The sequence below is a fragment of the Coturnix japonica genome, chromosome Z (genome assembly GCF_054131305.1).
Source record: "Coturnix japonica strain WE chromosome Z, WE-NBRP24, whole genome shotgun sequence".
Taxonomy (NCBI): Eukaryota; Metazoa; Chordata; class Aves; order Galliformes; family Phasianidae; genus Coturnix; species Coturnix japonica.
Window position 1 is genome coordinate 3,454,892 of NC_140702.1, and position 20,442 is coordinate 3,475,333.

At 45.1% G+C, this 20,442-nt stretch overlaps 1 protein-coding gene across 3 annotated transcripts in view; it reads right to left on the reverse strand.

The window, feature by feature from the left end:
• LOC146753534 (rho GTPase-activating protein 32-like) overlaps nucleotides 1–20,442 on the reverse strand; it is a 43,177-nt gene that overhangs the window by 18,500 nt on the left and 4,235 nt on the right. Inside the window, exons 3-17 of one of the 3 annotated variants that reach the window (XM_085530599.1) lie at nucleotides 20,060–20,166; nucleotides 18,950–19,022; nucleotides 18,750–18,822; nucleotides 18,281–18,403; nucleotides 18,091–18,168; nucleotides 17,826–17,907; nucleotides 17,412–17,555; nucleotides 17,236–17,338; nucleotides 16,943–17,075; nucleotides 16,416–16,498; nucleotides 16,201–16,308; nucleotides 15,796–15,935; nucleotides 15,118–15,319; nucleotides 14,611–14,756; nucleotides 13,766–14,279 (exon numbers count right to left, since the gene is read on the reverse strand). In XM_085530599.1, coding sequence (XP_085386725.1) covers nucleotides 13,855–14,279; nucleotides 14,611–14,756; nucleotides 15,118–15,319; nucleotides 15,796–15,935; nucleotides 16,201–16,308; nucleotides 16,416–16,498; nucleotides 16,943–17,075; nucleotides 17,236–17,338; nucleotides 17,412–17,555; nucleotides 17,826–17,907; nucleotides 18,091–18,168; nucleotides 18,281–18,403; nucleotides 18,750–18,803 — 1,821 coding nt within the window. In that variant the 5' untranslated portion in view covers nucleotides 18,804–18,822; nucleotides 18,950–19,022; nucleotides 20,060–20,166 and the 3' untranslated portion in view covers nucleotides 13,766–13,854. Of the gene's footprint in view, nucleotides 1–13,765; nucleotides 14,280–14,610; nucleotides 14,757–15,117; nucleotides 15,320–15,795; nucleotides 15,936–16,200; nucleotides 16,309–16,415; nucleotides 16,499–16,942; nucleotides 17,076–17,235; nucleotides 17,339–17,411; nucleotides 17,556–17,825; nucleotides 17,908–18,090; nucleotides 18,169–18,280; nucleotides 18,404–18,749; nucleotides 18,823–18,949; nucleotides 19,023–20,059; nucleotides 20,167–20,442 lie in introns of those variants that run through there. The other 2 variants (XM_085530600.1, XM_085530601.1) reach the window with 2 other exon arrangements.

Consider the following 20,442-nt stretch of genomic DNA (forward strand, 5'->3'; position numbering starts at 1 on the left):
TAGGAATCTCTAGCCATCCCAAATCCAGTATTGTGCTTGACCTATCATCTCTGCTGAGTTTTTAGCTAGCGGATGGTGAGCATCTTGGTGGAGATGGGTGAGCAGTCAGACTAGAGGGTCTTAATCAACCTTAAGGAGCCTGTGATCAGAGGAACTTGAATGTGCTGTTAAAGGTCACAAGAGCTGCACTGCAGCATGAGCATACACAGCAAAAGGCTTTCAGTAGAGCTTCAGTTCATAAATGAGGACTGGGTTATGGAAAATAGGCTCAAGATAGAATCCAGAAAACAAATCTGAACGCCAGGTTCTGTGAATGCAGCCAGCTGAATTTCACAGATATTGAATTTCAATGACAATTTCTTGTGTTATTTTACCCTCCAGCTCCACCCTGAACAGGAACATGTCACTGACAAGCATTACTCCTCCAGGCTTGACCTGACAGTGCTTTACTTGTACTATGAGCTAATGCCAGGAAGAGCAGGAAAAGAGTTTCATCCACGTGCCTTCTCCTTCCTTAGTAAAACCAGTGTGAAACTGCAGCCACGTCAGGCTGAAGGAGACGTCTCAGATGTCCTGCCTGGATGCAGGAGGTCACGTGTCAGAGGATGTCTGGCACGTCAAGTCTCATGGCAGTGCAGTGCATGACAAACTGCAACAACACTTTCCTGTGGGCTCCTTTGGGCACGAGGCCCAGTGGGTGACACACCTCTGGCTGCAGCTCTTCAGAGCCTCCCAGCAGCCACGTGATGCCCATGGGAGAGACACAGCTGACCCGCACAGCAGATGATTTACCAGCTCGCTCTGATTTACAGCAAGAGAAGATACAAGTGGCCATGCTGAATGGTGAAATACTGCGAGTGTGTGGCATAGGTATAAGATTGGTGAGCCTGAGGATGTTCAAAGTCAGGCTGGACAGGGCTCAGAGCACCTGATGGAGCTGCGGTGCCCCTGTTCATTGCGGGGGAGTCCAACTAGCTGACCCTTAAGGGTCTCTTCCCTATCTATGAGATACACAAAAGCTGATTCTGCAGTAACCAAGCTACCAACAGCAGCTGTTTGTCTTACAGCTTGCCAACACTCATTTTAAAATAACAGCATTGATTACTCATTTGATAGTCACATTACAGTGCAAAGCACATGGGAAAGTCCATCAGCTAATTCAATTAATTCTGTGGGCAGACCTGCCAGTATGAAATATTATGCTAACATGACAAACAGAGAGAAGAAAAGCAAAATTAAGACTAGCTGACAAGCTGTGGCAGGAAGTTCTGCTCTCCATCAATTTAGTCCCCATTATTCAATTCTGTTTGGAGATGTCTCCATGACTCTCTGGAGTTTGTTCTTTGAGAAGAAGCAATTAGGTAAGCTCTCCAATGCCAAAGTGCATGCACTACTCTAGGCCTTTCTTGTTTCTCCATGGATCAACAAGGGTGACAAGCCAGCAGAATATGATGAAGAGCCTCATGCACACTCAGTGTAAAAGAAAAAAAGGCAACTGTTGCTGGGAAGAAGGTGCATTTGCATTTGTGTCATCTGCAGAGGGTACTGCAGAAATGGAAAGTCTTCCACTGGAGCAAACAAAGGGCTCTCATTTATTGCAATCAAGGCCCAGCGTGTGGATCTCAGAGATCAGACCTACACCCTGCAGCAAAACAGAGACCTGTGTGGGAAAGTTCAGTTTCTCTCTACATCTGTGTAAGAAAAAGCCCACCATGGAATGACAGCTAAGTAAACATCCCTGTGACTCTTCACAGGTCTCTTCTACATTTGGGATCATTGCTACAAAAAGAGCTGTTGACATCATCTCTCGTGGCCACCCTGAGAGAAGAGCAGGAAGGCTGGGATGCTCTTTTTCCTATCTTTCCCTTGATTTCCTCTATATCTTAGGGACGACTCACAGGACACAACACAGAAATTAAATAGCTATACAAAGCAGATTGGCCAGTTCAAGTCAAAACAGCCACTGAAAACACCCCAGATGCTGTCTGACAACAGCTGGACTGTCGGGGAGTCAGGTGAATGCAGTCTGCTGGCCCTGGGCAGGAAGAGGACAGCCCAGACTGTCACATACCTTTCACTGAAAGCTGATAGAGCATTTTATCCCCCTCACAGATGCACTGACAACTTCCAGCATCATCCATTGAGACGCTGTGAATTTTCAAGGTGTGTTTCTTCCCCACAATGTGCAGTTCATATTTTTCACTGGCCTTGAGCTCCTTCCCATCCTTCATCCACTCCACAGTAGCGCCTGTGTCTGAAAGCTCAGCCTGCAGTTTGGCTTCCTCACACAGCCAAGCTGAGACATTTTCTACATCTTTGCTCTTATTGGTAAATCTCACTGCAGCACCTGTCAGGAGCAAAGGCCTCGTTACTTCAATTTAGATCAGGCTAAAGTGGTCAATGTCTGCTGCAAGATCTCTGAAAAAGTATCACCTTCTGTTCCTGCACTCATCATTGTGTCAGTGCTGAGCAATTCAAGATATTTCATTTGGTCTTCTTGCCGGATTTACTAAGTAAAAATCAACCAAACATCTCCTTCTACTGATCAGTAATGCTCTAAACATGCTTCTGCAGAGGTTTCCACCCAATGACAAACAGGTCCTCCCATCATGAATGTTTATTTGTTCTATTTGGTCATGCAAATCTGATTGAAAGAGATATTATTGGAATGATTGCTCCCCTACTTCTAAACTACTCCAGTGCAATCAGAAAGGCTGTCTGAACCTGGAGCTGAAAGTACTGCTCTATGGTGATGCAGTGGTAAACCTGCTGACTGAATGCACTGGAAAATAGCTGTGAACTGCAGACATTCATCAGCTGGCATGAAGCAATCTGGTTCAGATACCAAGCAGCTGGGTAGACTGGCTTACCCTACACTCAGTGCTATCATGTTTAGGTCATTACCGGGACTCACGTCAGTCCATGGGATGCAGTTTCAGGTATTTGGTACAGTCAGTGAATGCCTGCAGCCCCAGTTCTAATCATCAGATCACAGCAACTATGCCTTGACTGTAAGAGGAAAGGAGAAGGATCAAAGCAAATACCTCTCACTCTCATCTTGGTGATGACATCAACATTTGGGAAAAGGCAAATAACATAAGGATATTCATGTCTCTGTCACAGAAACAGAACTTGTATCATTTTAATGGTAGCTGGAGATTGATAGGAGATATGAGAACTAGGAATAAGGGAAAGCCTTTAGTGTGTTAATGCACTACTATCCTTCAAGTCAAAGAAAACAACTTTAGGGAACCAACACAGCTGCTCAGCACACACTGACCCATTTCCATTGGGGTTTTTGTGCTTACCAAGGTGCACGCTCCCTGGGAATTCCAGAGACGGGCTCTGTCCATGCGCATTGACTGCAGACACTCGGAACTGATCATCAGCCTCTTCAGACAGATTGCTCACCGTGAACTCTGGGACGGGGACATGAGACTCGTGGCACTCACCCAGGTGAAGCCAGTTAGTTTATTGGGTTCCACAATGTAGCCATCGATTGGAATGGGGCGGTGCATCTTCGGAGGGGACCATGCCAGCGTCACTGAGGTTTCTGTTTTATTTTTCACCACGGGGTCAGCTGGGGGCTGGGTGGGAGGTTTTCTGGGAGCTGAACAGAAAGAAATACAGAAATATTAGCATAAGGTCATGTAGGCTGGAAAAGACCTTCAAGATCAGCAGACTCAACTTTCAGCATGACCTGCTGAGTCCCACCATTAACTACTGTGCTACCTGAGGACATACATGACAAGCTTATTCCTGCAGGTATTTGCACAGTGAATATATTCACCCTCTGGTTGCTTTGGAACATTTTAGAGGTTAAAATCCCATCAGACTTTTTCACTGTGTGCAGCCACTGATACAGGCAGGAGGCTGGGAATTACCTGATGGGCTCTAGTTACAGACTATTGACACAGTAAAGGATTGAGTTCATTTCATTTTGGCCATCAGAAAGTTTGGTGTCTGGTTTAAGTCACCCAATTATAATTTAAGACTCCAAGTATAATCATATGGAGAACAGCACATTCAGGAGAACTCATCTCATCTTAATAAACCTGAATGAAATCACAGAATCATAGGATCACAGGAGGGCTTGGGTTGGAAGAAACCTTCAAGATCATCCAGTTCTAAACACCCTGCCATGGGCTGGCTGCCCACTAACCAGCTCAGGCTGCCCATCACCCATCCAACCTCGCCTTCAACACCAAGGACAGGCATCCACAGCTTCTCTGGGCAGCCTGAAATGGAAGCAATGAGCCACATGTTGAAGATACTCAAATATTCATGACTGTAGAGAGAGCCAAATACTCCATACATACTGCCTGCCATATCACCTCCTGGTCTGGACAAATCACACAGGTTTGACTCCACGTTTTACATAGTTAGCATTTTATATTTGTTCCAGTATGGAACTGTACAGCCATGGAATGGCCTGGGTTGAAAAGTATCTCAAAGATCATCCAGTTCCAACCCCCTGCGATGTGCAAGGTCACCAACCACCAGACCAGGCTGCCCAGAGCCACATCCAGCCTGGCCTTGAATGCCTGCAGGGATGGGGCATCCACAGCCTCCTTGGGCAACCTGTTCCAGTGCGTCACCACCCTATGAGCGAAAAACATCTTCCTAAGATCCAACCTAAACCTCCCCTGTCTCAGTTTAAAACCATTCCCCCTTGTCCTATCACTATCCACCCTCGTACACAGTCATTCCCCCTCCTGTTTATACGCTCTCTTTCATACTGCATACTGTTATCATTTTCATGACATTTTATTGTGCAGCACCTTGCACAATGTGGTCTTAATTATATGTGTCCATACAGATAATGTTACTAGTGTTGATAATCAGTGTTTATGTTTGTTGTTTCCTACCCTAGAGCAGGATCACATAGCACACTGCACTGTTCAGCTAGATCTTGTGCTGGGCTATTTTCAACTCTGTTTACCTATTTTTAGATTCTCATGGTGTGCTTCTACCTACACCAGTTTCTTTCTTTCTAAAGCCGATAGGCTTGCTTTTCTCAATAAACAAATAAATAAATAAATAAAAATAAGAAATTCTTGAAGTCAGCTCAGCCTCAAAAACAAGCATTAACAGGTGTTACAGATGGTAGGAAAGTAAACATTTTTCCAAGGCTGTACAGGAGGACTTCTGAGTCAAAATTCAGCTCATATGTGTATTATCAAACCTATGTGTTCCAGTTTTAAAAGGGCATTTTTAGAAGCCTGGTGAGTTATTATACATTTTATCCTTTGTACCATATTCCTTCTCCCCAGAGCAAAATATTACCTGAACATACAAAAGATCTGTTATTTTTTAAAAACAAAAGCATTTTGTTCTTCTGGATTACTAGTTAATCTGTTTATTTGTTTCTCTACTGAAAGAATCTGGATGTTGCTCGCCTTCATTCTTTGTGACAGCATCGGTAACAGCAGGATGGTTGGACTTAGAAGATCTTGTAGGTCCTTTCCAACATAGTGATTCTATGATTCATGACTGGCATTGGCAAGACTATCTGCATGGAGCAAAAAAGAATAATCAGTTGTGTCATTGACAAAGCATAAAAAGGTGTAGGAGGCATCTCTTGTAATGCACAGAGTGATGACATGTACCAAAACTGAATTTTGAGGTTCTTCTGGACCTTACACAAAGTACAGAACAAAATTGGTCTTATCTATTTTGAAAAATTACAAAACAGCAAGGTTCATGACAGAAGTTGACTGCATTGGTATTAAAATAAACATGAAGTCATTATAACTCAGTCTTAAAGTATTACTCTTTCTCCCCCCGTAATTATTTATCAAATTAAGTAGGTGCAAATATTCTTTCCTCATTCCACAATTTCTTATTAAACACACTCTCAAATTGTCTTCTGCCAGAGACATACAAACAGAACTAAGAGAGAATGGCATGTACTCTACAGAATTTGGGGGGCAAAGGAAGGAAAGATCTTTCAGCTGAGACCATATCCATCTTGTAAGGAAGTCCCTTAAATGGAAGAGTTCCATTTTAAAAAGTCCCTTCCCATCTTTCCTTTAGATCCCCATCAGGTGCTGGAAGATTCCCCCTGAGATATCTCTTCCCCAGGCTCAAGATCCCCAACTATCTAAGCCTATCCTCTTAGGGATGGTGTTCCAGCCCTCTTACCCTCTCTGCAGCCCTCCTCAGCACCTGCTCCAACACCTTAGTGTCCTTTTGTTGAGAACCCGCAAGTATCCCAGGTGGTGTCTCACAAGAGCAGAGCAGAGGGGCAGAATCACCTCCCTTGACTTGCTGGCCACACTTCTTTGATGCAAGCCAGGTATGGCATATCATTGATCTTCTGGGCTGCAAGTACACACTGATGGTCGTGTTGAGTCTTTTATCCACCAGCATTCCTAAATCCTCCTCCTCAGGGCTGATTTCAAGCCATTCACCATCCAACCTACATCTTTGGGATTGCCCCCAGCTCATGTGCAGGACTTCCTAATTGGTCTTGTTGAATCACAGAATCACAGAATCACAGAATTATCCAGGTTGGAAGGGACCTCAAGGATCATGTAGTTCCAACCCCCCTGCCTAGCAGGGCCACCAAACATACACCTTTACTAGATCAGATTGCCCAGGGCCCCATCCAACCTGATCTTGAACATCTCCAAGGACGGGGCATCCACAACCTCACTGGGCAGCCTGTTCCAGGACCTAACCACTCTTCTAGTAAAGAACTTTCCCCTAACATCCAACCTAAATCTTCCCTCTTTTAACTTAAAACCATTTCCCCTAGTCCTGCTATTGTCAGCCCTTTCGAAGAGTTTACTCCCCTCCTGGGAGTAAGTTCCCTTCAGGTATTGAAAGGCTGCAATGAGGTCACCCCGCAACCTTCTCTTCTCCAGGCTGAGCAAACCCAACTCCCTCAGCCTGTCCTCATAGGGGAGGTGCTCCAGCCCCCTGATCATCTTCGTGGCCCTCCTCTGGACCCTTTCCAAAATCTCCATATCTTTTTTGTACTGAGGGCTCCACACCTGAATCTCACGAGGTTGGCATGGCTCACCTTTTAAGCCTGCCTGTGTCCTACTGGATGGGATCCCTTTGCTCTTGTAAGTCAACCACACCACTCAGTTTTCCCTTCAGGGTGCTGACTAGTGTTGAACTGTTGAACATGGCTCTGTAGGCATAGGCATGTTGCAATGATTCGTGTCTCTCTAGAAATGCCAGAGTGGCAGCATACATTTTCCAAATATTTTACTAGTTTCTCAGGATTTTGTTCTAGGTGCCTGCCTATACCATCTCAAACTCCTTGCCACTCATAAATATCTAGCTACAGGGCAGATTCCTAGAAGAGATTTGTTAATAGTTGTTTAATCTTATGCAAATTCTGAAACACATTTAGTAGGCATAGAAACATTAGTGTACTGGCTTGAACACTCCTGTTCATCACTCCCACACCCTGCTACAAGATTCCTCAAGCCTGAAGATGACTGCAATACTAAATACTAACACCAGACTAGCTTCATGGTCAGTGTTATACCATGCAGAAAAATGATAACCTTAATTTATCTCTCAGAAATAATACATAATGCAGCAGGGATCATATATATAGTGAGTAAGGTATCAAATAACAGGTTTCCATGAAAGAGCTCTGACTGATCTCTGAAAATGAAAAATGTAACATTGTGACCAGTAACTATTAAACTAATACAACTCTTATAGCAATTTACTTTTAACACATTCTGACCAGATCTCAACCCCTCCAGCCCCAAAAGGACTGTCATGACTCAGCCTAGCCAGGCAGCCATTCACTTACTTCCCTGCAAGTGGCTTGAGAGAGAAAGCTGAAACTATTCACTAAGTCAGAAAAGGAGAATGGAAACTAAAATTTATATATACACATGAATATATATATATACATACATATATATATATATACACACAAACCAACTGTACAATTACTCACCATCCTCTGACCAGCACCCAGTTAATGATATAACTTTTTGCAGACCAACACCCCATTGGTGATGCAAAGTCTTACCATCCACCAAGCACTTCCCAGTGAACTCCTCCACAGATTTATAGCCTTCTGCATGCTGTCATGTAGTATCAAATAACTCCCTGCTTAATTGAGGCCAGCTGTCTTGGCTCTACCCTAACCCCTGCCCTGTACTGTAAAGGCAGCAGCTCTTCCCCTGTAAGAAGACTGGCTTGGTCCCAAGAGCTCTCCCAACACTTAGCATTAACAAAAACATCACTGTGCTATCAACAGCTGAAACCAGAACACAGAACTAACAGCACTCGTCTGAAAAGCTATACTTGGGAAGTACAAAGCAAGATAACCACTCAGAACTGACTGTAATTCTCTGGTTTCTGGACAATTTTCATTTAACCTTATCTTACAGTTTGCTGTAATTATTACGATGAAGTTCAGAGGTACAGACAAACACATAACTGGTAGCACCTCTGGAGTCAGTACAGGAAAATGTTGGACAGAATTAACTGTAAGTTTAAAGAGGTACCAAAGGCAAGAAGTCATCTAGCATGGGCACCTCAGGCAAGAATGAACTCACTAGGACAAGACCACATCCAATTTACTGATGCTACGACTACTTCAGCTTCACCTGTGGGGTGCACATGGAGAAAAGATATCAGAAATGCAAGGAAACATTTTGTGTTTTTGTGGGCACTGTTTAACTAAGTGTACCTGTATTAAATCATGTTTCTCACCATGAAAACTGAGCTTTAGAATTGCTTTCACGGTAAGACTTTGCCTTTGGTTTGGATGAAATATGTTCTCACCTATTTCTGCAACTTAGATTCCTAATATTCAGATTTTAAAAGTAAGCTATTTTACTGTAATCTTAACATCATACTCAGTATTATGGACACACTGTGGAACACACTAGTACTCCTTAGGTCATTTGTGCTGATAATGCATAATTGATAACACAAGTAGATTGAAGTGGCAGAAATTTCAAATGATTTTTCAGTGCAAAATGTTTCCTGACACTACTTCTGTTCAAAAATAATCCATGCAAGCTGGAAAAAAATTCTATGCATGTAGAATTAAATTGCCAAGAAACTTCAAGACAAAGTAAAATAACTTTTTTAAATTATGCAAGCCCATAAAAGATATAATCAGCTGATGTCTTAAGATCAGTAAAAGTTATAATTTCAGAGCTTTGGTGATCACGTAAATAGTATCTGTTTTCTCACTTTCATTTATTTATTTGTTTGTTTGTTTGTTTTGGACTGAGAAATCCCAACTGGCAAAAATCTTGCCTACAGCTGATTTAACTTAGCAAATGTCTTTGAGCATTAACTATTTTATAATAAATAATAAAGGAGTTGCAAAAAGGACAGAGAAGTGTGAACATACATCTCTTCAAGAAAGGTGTGCTTAATTTTTCTGCATGTGCTGAATTTCCTAAGAACTTTCTTCCAGTCTTTCTCTGTACTTGACAAAGAATAAAATTATCATTTCTGACCCCCCACTGTAGGTACTTCAAAGGAGATAAAAGAATTTTGTCAAAAATGGCTGCTCCTTCTTGTGAACAAATTGCACCACCTCCTTCCACAGGTCTCACTAAATCCTTCTGGAAACACAGTCCGAAGTCTCATACAACATTGCCATCTAGTGATGAAGTACTTGACTTACACTAAAAGAATATTAGACAGTCTTTGTGAAAAGAAAACTAATCAGGTTGTCTATCTTACCCACTCGGGACTACCTTTGAGAACTCTGTAAGCAACAAAGAAGTGATGAGTGTCACTTTTCTTCCCTGCATTCTTTGTACCACCCACTGCAATGAAAATGTGTTTTCAGATTAAAAATGTGTGTTCGCACTCTGGAAATCTGCATCTATGTCTGCGTTATCATGCATAGAGTAACCTTCATCAGAGCGGAGGAAGAAGCTGCAGTATACAGGTTCAGAAGAAATAACCATGACTTGTACAAGTATTTTACCAGGGAGGTAGAAAAAAGGAAGTATTATCTTAAGAGATAAGGAAAAAGAAATTCCATTGATCTTGAAATAGAAGAGTTACTAGAGGCCAAAAAATAAATGAATCATTATATCTAACTCAAAATATTTTTGCATGTATATCTTAATGTTATTAGGCCACTATATTGCAAAATACGAAGTGAAATTATATTCCCCTCCAAATATATTTGAATGCAATTGAATGTTATTAAAGAAATATCAATAGCTTCCCAAACCCTCAATTAGACTTGTTACACACATGAAACAAACTGCAAAAATATGGTACCAAATTTGTAGAAGGCATTCATGCAGTACGAAATTATTTTCAGAAATAACTGAGAAAAAAAGCATAAAAAATTGCACCTTTTTATTTTCTTTTTAAATCTAATGTTGGTGTTTTTCTTTGATCCGATAAGGGGATTAGGCTCATTTCTGCCAGTGACTTCCCTGTAACCTTGGAATAACGTAAACTACTCTTGATGGACTCAGAAATAAGCAAGCTCCTGCAAATCAAAGACAAAGGTCTTCTACAGGAACGGCACACCTATTTCCTAACACTATATATTTTGTTTATTGACAGACAACAAGCTAAGATATCAGCACGAACAGATTGTGTAAAATACCCAACGCACTGGAAAGAGCATTCCAAAAGTGATGAACACAGAATGGAGAAAGAGGAGATGTTGTGAGAGTAAGCTGAGAGGACAAGCCCATAGCAACCTTCAGTCCTCGGGTCAGCTGACAGGCTTTGTAATATTTCTGTTAATACAGAAAGAGTAATAATTAAGTAAATTTTAGATGAGGAACATTTCTGGCCTCAAGACAGTCACACAACTCTTCCAGTGGTGGAAAATGAGTTTATTTTATGGTTCAGTATAGAGAAAACGATTACTCTTGGAGGTCTTTACATTCCCTGGTTTTGTCAGTTAACCTCACTTGTTCAGCTTCTCACAGAAGAAACTTACTAATTTTCTTTGCCACCAAGAAGTCAAAAACAATTATCAGGACTTGGGACACATGCATTATTCAGCTCATCAAATAAAAAAATAATCAGGATTTTAAAAATAATAAAAATAATTAAATATAAAAAATCAAAAGCTGACCTGGAGTACTTTTTGAAGGGTACCATTGTGAATAGTATATGCATAGAACTACATGGAAACCTTGCAGCAGGCAAGCTTCTGAGAGCTACCAAGCAATGCAACCTAGCAGAATTCAGAAGGGAAACCAAGAGAGCCTACCTGAGCTCCACTGCCTTTAAATGCTCTGTGCAGAGGGAAGGGAAAGAGGGGAAAACAAACACCGCTCTACATCCCTCTGAGCCAATAGACGCTTTGCCCTGGATTAGCTCTGGTGCTGCATAAGCTGGGCTTCCACAGCATGTGTTCAGGCGGTAATCAAGGCCTCCCTGGAAGAACACAAATAAGAGAGAGAAACGTTTGCTTTAACAGAGTTTATGTCTTCTGGTCATAACACTTCAGAAGCCTCAGAGGCTTCTTCTCCTGTGTATATTTTCATTCATCTTAGATTTTGCTTTCATTCAATGTGACCTCACTAAGCAAATATTGTTTAAGACCACGAGTATCACATGTATGTGCAGATCTCAAGCTGCTCACTTATCTAGTACCCTTGGCATGATGCTTTATTTTCCTCAGCTGATCATCTAGATTGTGCCTGTTGATTGTGCAACAACAGCCTGTTGGTCTTGATTACCTGTGAGAGGCTCTAACTTTGGCCAGGAATAATCATTTGAGGATAAGTAATTCTCTTGGAATCAGTAAGGCAGTCTTCCCATTCTTTCTTACCATCACCCATCTTACATGTTAATAAAGGCTTCTGGAAATCAGTTTTAAGATCAAGGAACAATTCAGTTCAAGCATATGCAATCATAGGATCCGTACGTCACCTGCAAAAGTCATTTTATTCTATCCAAAGGAAACATATTTTCTCTTCTCATTTCCTGCTGTGGACAGTGGTTCCCAGTCTACTCAAAGCTCGCTCACTCTCGCTGTCTCAGAGATCTTCACTGACTGCTGGCAAGTTCCCATCTTCCAATATCCCAGGTGGGAAATACTAGCTTGTATCTGTTGGAAAGGACCTGGGGACTAGGAGGACAAGTGGTGAGAGACCACAGGCTGAATGCAAGCCAGCAGTGTGCTCTGACAGAAAAGAAGTACAACAAGATCATCAGCTGCATTAAAAAGCAGCACAACCGGACCAGGACAAGTCATTCCTGCTTCAACACTCACTGGACCACATCTACAATACTGTATCTGGTTTTTGGCCAGGAAGGATAACAACCTGAAACAAACTCTGTGGATGACATCCAGCCTGTGCAGGGGGCTGAAGCTCCCACTCAGAGAAGAGAAGCTGGGGAGAAAGATGTTTGTTCAGAGTGCAGAGGAACCTCATGGCAGCTTCTCAATGCCTACGGGGTGGGGAGAGGGGGTGCGTATGAAGATTGACTGAGGCTCTGGCCAGCAGGTCACAATGGGATAGTGACAGGAAACAGTCATACACCAAAACAGCAGACTAGATAGAAGGAAATAGCTTTCCAAGCACTGAACATATTACCCAGAGAGAACATGCAGCCTCATCCCTCGCAGAAGGCGATGATGAGAGTGGGAAAAGCTCTTGAGAAACTTGGTCTCACGATTCCCAGAGCAGCAGGTTCAGGCACAAATCTCTACAAGTCACCTCCACACCCAGTTCCTGTCCAAGCCTATAAATCCATCAGCTTCTCAGCTGGAAGCCAGTTGCTTCTAAAAGGTACAGACAAAGCTTTATTTTTCAGTGGGGAAAGGTTCCTTAGATAGAGGGATTTCATAAGATGCCTAGGAAAATGCTCGTGCTGTAATGATTTGCTTCCTTTGCATTCCTATGTACCATCCCACCTGCCCCCTTGTTCTTGAGAACTCCACAACTCCAACAGAAGATATTATCGTATTTAAGTGCCTTTTGGCTTACCCCTAAAGTAACTTGCTCCATGATTTTTAGTGCAACTTTTTCACCCGTAAGAAGATGCCGCCCGAGGTTTACCTTTGCAAAACCACCTACAACTCAAAACACAGATGCTTAAAGTTGAGTGTGAATTCTTCTCTAATATAATATTACAGGTAAAGCAGAGTACCTAGCATACACTGTGTGTAATGCTTCAGTTAGAGGAAGAGGTAATCAGCACCATCAATTTCCAACTGGTTTCAAAAATCCAATTTCAAGTTTATACAAATGAAACCTGACTTAGAGAACTGACAAGAGCTGTCAATCTATTCTCAGATTAATTCTAGAGTGGTGAGACAGACTGTTAGGCGTGCTGTTTCTGTACAAAGATGACACTTACCCGTTCCAACTGTTTCTTGGAATTCCTAGTACTTGAGAATTTCCTCGTAGTCACTGACAGACATCCTGAATGTGCAAGAACTGAAGATCCTCCAAGCACGTGCAATGAGGAAGTGCCAGCAGTGTTCACATCCTACTTAGGACATATTCTTAGAGGCAGAAGGGACACTCGTGGCAGATCCAGCAATGCTCATCTTCTCACCAAGGCGCATCCCCCTCTCACCCAGCAACAACAAAACACAGTGCATGAAGCTGTCTTCACTTAGGTTAACAATATGGAACATCCCTCAAGGCTTTGTGCCACAGAGCAGTAGCAGGGCTGGACTACAGCTTGAGGAAGCAGTGGAAGCCTTTCCCTGTATGGTTACAGTGTCCCTGCACGCACCCCACAGCCAGAGCGTTGCAAGCTGAGCTGCCTTGATGTTTCTTGCACTCACCCCAATCTCTGCGAATGAAGACTCGGAATGCAGCCAAAGTATTGATTGAGCACGAGCGTGCCTTTATTCAATGAGACAAAGGAGGGCGTGAGAGGTCCAGGCTTTCAGATGGAACCAATCCTACGTTGTTATGGAGAGAGTGGCTCAGAGACGATGCTGCTGCCTGTAGTCTGGGACTCGTGGCCTGATTCTACACCCTCCTGTGTGATGCTCGGCTTCTCCTCAGTGACGCTGACCTGAGCCTGCCTGGTGGTGCTGCTGTTGAGGGACTCGGGCTGTGCTTGTGCTGGTGTGTCCTCAAATGGCAGTGGGTCACAATCCATGCTGGTGTCTGAGGTGTCTGGCAGGCTCAGGTCAGCAGCTTCATCAGGGATAGCATGAATTATGGCTTGAAGCTGGATGATATTCTCCTCTCCATTGATGCATTCACATAGAATGTTGTCCTTTGAACTGCAGCATCCTGTGCTTCCTAACAGCTCTATATTGATGGAAGCACAGGATGCTGCATCATCATATGTCCTGCGTCTTTGGCTTACACAAGGGCTGGAGTCACCTAGGAAGAAGTAGATGCAGAGTGGTTAGTGTCGAACGTTCACAGGATGAATCATGAAGGAGGTTCTTGACATGTGGCTATGTATTGGTGGTGGGCAGAAGCAAATAGGCTTCTAGCAACAGTGTCACTGTCTTGAAAGTGATCCTCTTGCAGGTCCAGCTCTTGTGTTGACAAGAGACTCATTTGGGAAAGACAGGGGTCAACTGAAGATGTCAGGCACAGGCTTGAAAGCTAGGAGGAGGTACAAGCCCACTGAAAGCATGAATTCTACCTGTGTTGCTGACAAGCAGTGTTTTTGCTGGATTTGTTTTTGCTGGATTTGCTCGCTTACCTGCCAGGAGCACGACTTCTGTTTCTGATGGCTCCCTGGCATTGCTCTGCAGTTGGTGTTCATCCACTGCTGATGGTCTGCACAGGCACAAGCAAGAACACCAACTGCATGCTGGTGACTCCATCCTTCTTCTTGGACAGCTTGGTCTGGAGAGAGAAAACAGAGCATGCTGTCAGTCGTGGTGCAGGGTGAGGGAAGAGCTGCACCGAGCCCCTGCCAACAGTTCCCTATTCCTGGCACTGCCTGCTTTCAGCTGAAACACAGCTTAGAAACGTTCTCTGTTTCAAACAGCAGAGGATGCTTCCATTCCTACAGATTAGCCCTCAAGTCCTGCTGGCTACATTCCTCTCCACCATTTCGAGCAACATGAAGAGCATGTAAGCAAAGGCTCCACAGCCAGACAGGACAGGAGTTGGCAGGCTACATTATATATAATGGACAAAAAATAAACCAATAAGACAAACCAAACAAATGATGTTAGCAGCTGGAAAGCGAAGTCCTCTTTACCTTTCAGATGGAAAATTAATGACTGTGTGGAATCCGCTCGGTACAGCTGTGGAGTCATCCTCCATCTCGATGTCCCTGCTCCGTGTCAGAGTGGGAGAGCTGCTCTGGCCACATCTCTGGGCCTGAGCCTCCTGCACTGTGAGCAGCTTCATGGCAGGAGGAGACACAAACACAGACATGGACCCGCCCAGAGAACTGTGCCCTGCAAGGGAAAACCACAGGTAAGACAGAGGATCAGAAAGCAGCAGCACAGCCATCCCAGTTCAGCATTTCTCTCAGACTTGCTTATCCGAGACACAGGAAGAAGAGGAGCTCAAACTAACCGTGTGCTCAGAGGTATGCTCATGGCAAAGGAAACAGCCACAATTAAGAGCAACTCACTATACTGAAACAGGCAAACAAAAACCCTAGAAAAACTCAGGGGCTGGGATTTCAGAAAGATTTGCTGCCACAATTCAATCAAGCTTCACCTGCTTGCAAAACATCTTAACAGCAGTGACAGTTCTCTACATGGAAGGTTTGGTTTTAGACACACTACGGATCCAAACAGAGGGCCATATTCAAATTTAAACCCTGAAGCCTGTTGTCTCCTTGACAGCAAAAGCATTTTTAAAGGTTTTGGAGAAGGCCTGGATTGGATCAAGGTGTCAGATCAAGCTAATGGAGGAAGACACTCACCCTCTCCCACGGCTGGTGTGGATTCGGAGCAGAAAAGGACATCTGCGTGGCTAATTATTAACTCGACCACATCTGTCTGCGTCTGCAGCTCCATGCAGGCAGCTTCATTGCTGGAGCAGGCAGAAGGGCTCTGCTGGGATCTGAAGAAAAGGCAGATCTTACAAGTCATTTCCCCAAGATCATTTCCCCAAGTCTGAATTTCTGTAGCCAAAAACTGTCAAGCTGGGCTCTGGAGACTTCCGCAGTGGGCAATCAGCGATGCCACTAACGAAATTCTCCTGGATGATCAGGGACACAGCAGTCCCAGCTAAACAAGTGAGTAGAAACTGTCATCTCGAAATTGTGTCCCTGGGGATGGAGGAGAGCAGAACTAAGCATCGTGTAGAAACGGAAAAAGAAGTTTACCTTAAGAGGTTTGGAGCCCACACAATCGCTAAGTTCTTAGCGTCCATGCTGGTGTCGGAGCAGTTCCCGGCCAGAGTCGCCAGGTGTCTCATCAGGTACTCGAGGGTCCTGGAAAACAAGAGGGGCAGATGTTAACCACCAAATAGCAAGCCGTGCTGCAGTGCACAAAACAAACATAACTTCATCCAGCTCAGCAGACCGAGTGCAGCACTGACCTGTAGTGAGGAGCGGGCAGCTGCTGGATGGTGTCTTTCATTCTGTGCACCCGCTCCTCCTCTGTAGCAGCACCAGCAGCGTCCTGGAAAAAGGCAGGAAGGGATTCAGACACCAGTCTGAGGTGTCTGAATCCCTTCCTGCCTTCCAAGAGGCATCAGGGGAACACAGCAGCACGCAGCCTGTGCCATCAAGGCCAAGCAGTGCAAGCTCTGGGGGGCTTAACAGCCTGACTGCGCAGCGCAGCTCCTTGCAGCAGGCATTTGTCTCCAAGATGCTATTAACCCCATTCTACCAATAGTTGGGGAACAGCAAAGGAAAGGGAATTCTCACAAGCAAGGTGAATACCTTAAATAAGCACCTCCTGGCACCACCACAAGTGCCATCAGTGAGAGGCAGGATGTGGCAAAGACATGCCTCATGGGGCTAACAGAAAGAAGACCTCAGAGCTGGGGCACTGCTGCAACCACTAGCCAGGATGCACAGGGAACAGGTACGTGTCATTTCCAAGACATTGCCCTGAGCTTACCAAGAACTTGTCATACAGCTCCTCGGTCAGCAGCGGGTTTGGGAGCTCCCTGAAATACATTTTGCACAGGGAGCTCACGCTGTGAATGTCTTGGACGCTGAGCTCGGGAATCTGCTCTGTATCGAATTCATGGCTGCACAGAAAGACACAGAATTGGGCAGAGGGCTTTGAGAAAGATGAAAACAAGTCCAAAGCCACACAAAATACAGTCAAGAAAAGGAAGGGGTTCCTCTGAACACCCGCAGCATGGCACGTGCCCCTACTGACAGCTGTGTCAGTCGCAGCACTCTTACCGTAGTCGCTGGATCTTGGACTTGACACCAGACAGGCGGTATATCCCCCGCACCACGCCATGAAGCTCAATGAATTGAGCACTGCTCTGCAGGACCTGGGGGACTACAGAACAAGAGCCAGCAGTTAGCTCAACTTGCCCAAAGGAGCAAGATCTCAGGAATGGGCTGTTCCTTACCATCACGCCCAGAGCGCAGAAGGTGCTCCCCCAGGTCACACCCAAACACCCCTTCCTTCTTCAGCTCCGGCTCCGTCGCTCTCCTGGGGCGGGCCTTCACCAGGGAGCGAAGGAAGGGGATGAGCTTGCCCCGTCTCCTTGGCACTGCACAACAAAACAAAGAAACCAGTTCATTTCAGGCTTGGATCGGTTGGACGAGGCCAAACATAATGCATTTGACAGAGCATGTAACAACGGGAAGAGCATTCCCAGCAAGGGCACTCAAGAAGAGATTTTCCCTATTTCTGGAGGTGCCCAAGGAGCTTAATGCAGTCCTCTTGCTAAGCTTGCTGTACTTGGGTATTAATGAACCCCCTTAAAGCCACATTCTGACCCCAGTTTACTAACCCGCATTGTGAAATGTAAAATACGTACCAGGCTTTGGCAATGAATTGAGGAGGGACTCAGGAACTTTTCCACTGATGAGTTCCGCGCACTCACCAGGGAAAAGCCCAACCTGTAATAAGAACAAAAGACAGGTGGGCATTAGCGCAAGCCCAAAGCCAAAGGGAAGGTCCTCTGACACCGACACAGGGCAACCGTTTGCATCCAGCAGACATCCTGTGCAGGCAGAGCAGCTCCAACCTGAGACTCCCGACTCTACTCAAGTTGTGCTCTCTAGTCAAAAACGTGTGCCTACCTCAAAGCCACGCTTGCCTCTCCAAAAGGGGCTCAGCTCCTTTGGTGGCATATCAGTAATGCTCACCAAATCTCCAACCTGCAAGAGATTGAAACATAAATCCCACATTCAGCAAATCTGGTAGGAAAACACAGCTCAAACAACTGCCTTCTTCTATGCATGACAACAAGGAACACCGGTAACTGCTTACCTCAAGGGAGAGCTCACCCGGCCCCTGGGCGACGTAGGACTTAATAACATGGGCTGCCGCAATCGCTGGAACGTTAATCGATGACACTACACGCTCCAGCTGCGGCTTCCGCATGTTATCAGCCTGCAAAACAGAGCACAGGCCATGGTCAGGAGATGAGGACAAACCAGGAGGATTTCAAGGTGAGGAGCACATCTGCAGAGAAAGCTGCAGCAAATGCGCTCTATCCTTATCAGGAGCACTTCAGAAGGAGCTGCACGTCTCATCACAGTTATTTCCCTTCCTGGCATGCATTGCCAGGCCATGCAAAGATGCATCTCTCTCTACCCAGACTAATCAGCAATGGCACTGGCGCAGACAGGTGGCCAGGCCCTTTTTGGCCCATTCTTTCCTGCAGGAGAGTACATCTGCAGCTCCTTCTAATGGCTCAACACAGGGAACAAAGACCAGCCAGAGCTTCATACTGTACCTCCGTCGCCGCCACCTCAGGTTCCCGGCTGATCCCACTGCACGCGACGCCCATCACAGCAAGTGTGAAGACTCTGGAACAGAGCAGAAAGACACTTCTGTTTTCTCTATTCACACAGCACAGTATGGACAGACTTCTTCAGAACTACCCGTGCATACCCTGCGGCAAAACCATGCGGGGGGACAAAACATGGCACGTACCTGGCAGTGAGATCACCTCAAGCTATCTGCAGCAGTTCCTTGTCGCTTTGCTCTGATGGAATGAGAGCAAAAGCTGCACCGAGGCAGTGGGCGGAGGGTGAGGAGAGGAGAGAGAAAGAGCAGGTCAGTGAGCAGGGCTAAGACAGTCATGGAATAACACACACAGCACAACCGTCCCATCCACTTGCTGCAAGACATGCTGAGTCTCAGGCTACGTGATGCCTGTCCGCCCAGCAACTTTACAATGCTTCCACTACTGAGCAAAGACAATGGAAGAAGCACGGGACAGGTGCCAACTTTACTGATACCCCCTTTGGAGCGTGTGTACCAGGGGAAAATTACGTCTGATGGTCAAGAGTAAGCAATACGGTGCTGTGAGCTCCAACAGCCAGCAGTTCTCAACACCTCACTGCCACCCATCCATCCCACGCTAGCTCAACTTACCTACAAGCTGCTGCACACGATGGTGTGAAGAAAAAAAAAATAAAGGAACTAACTAACTAACTAACTAACAACACTAACTAACTAACAACACTAACTAACTAACGGCACTAACTAACAACAGTAACTAACTAACAAACAGAACTAACTAACAAACAGAACTAACTAACTAACGGCACTAAAGGCACAAGAACAACAACACAACCAACCACTCCGACCACTAGCTCACCCACAAAGGAACACAGAACGCACCGCTCCTCCCCTCATTCCAGCTGCTTATGACATCACCAACGGCCAACAGCCTGGTCCACCATGACCCCCCACAAGGCGGGGAGCCAAGACCACGTGGTCACATCTGATTCCAACACGGCACCACAACATTCCAGGACTCAGTGTGGGCTTGGAATTCTATCCTGGTGTGGCAGCGCAATGGGAGGTGTTAGGGCACAGCTGAAGAGCTGACAGACAACGGACGTTTCCAAAGGAGGGTGCCAGATTAACTCTCAGCATTCTCTTGCGGGGCTCTTAGGGATGCTTCAAACCCATTTTCACTGCCTAGCTCATTTCTAGAAAGTCCAGTTGAGAAATGCTCACTTTGTCTGGGGAACGCCTCTATGCATCATGAATGAAAAATAAAATAAAATGGGCACGCGACCCTATGAAACTTACCTCTCTGCTCTTGTTGTCAGCCAGACACCTCAGATGAGTATGACGTGTCCCTGCTCCTGAATGAAGATCCACCCCAGTCTGTGTTCCTCTCTGCTCCATCTCTGGCTCTAAAAGAAACACAGACAGAGATGATTACAAGATCCTTTGTGCAGACGAAAGACAAGGGTGCACACGAATTCTGTTTAGCAAGAAATACTACAGTCCCAATGGACTGCGGTGGTAGTACTTGAATCCTCATATGGGACTGGAGCTCAACAGGTCAACACATCAGAAATAAAACAAAGTGCATCTGGAAGACGTGTCTCAAAGCCCAGAAAAATCCAACACGGGAGGGGGCTGGACAGTGGACCACAAGTGTCCATTTCCATTGCAGCTCCCTGTAG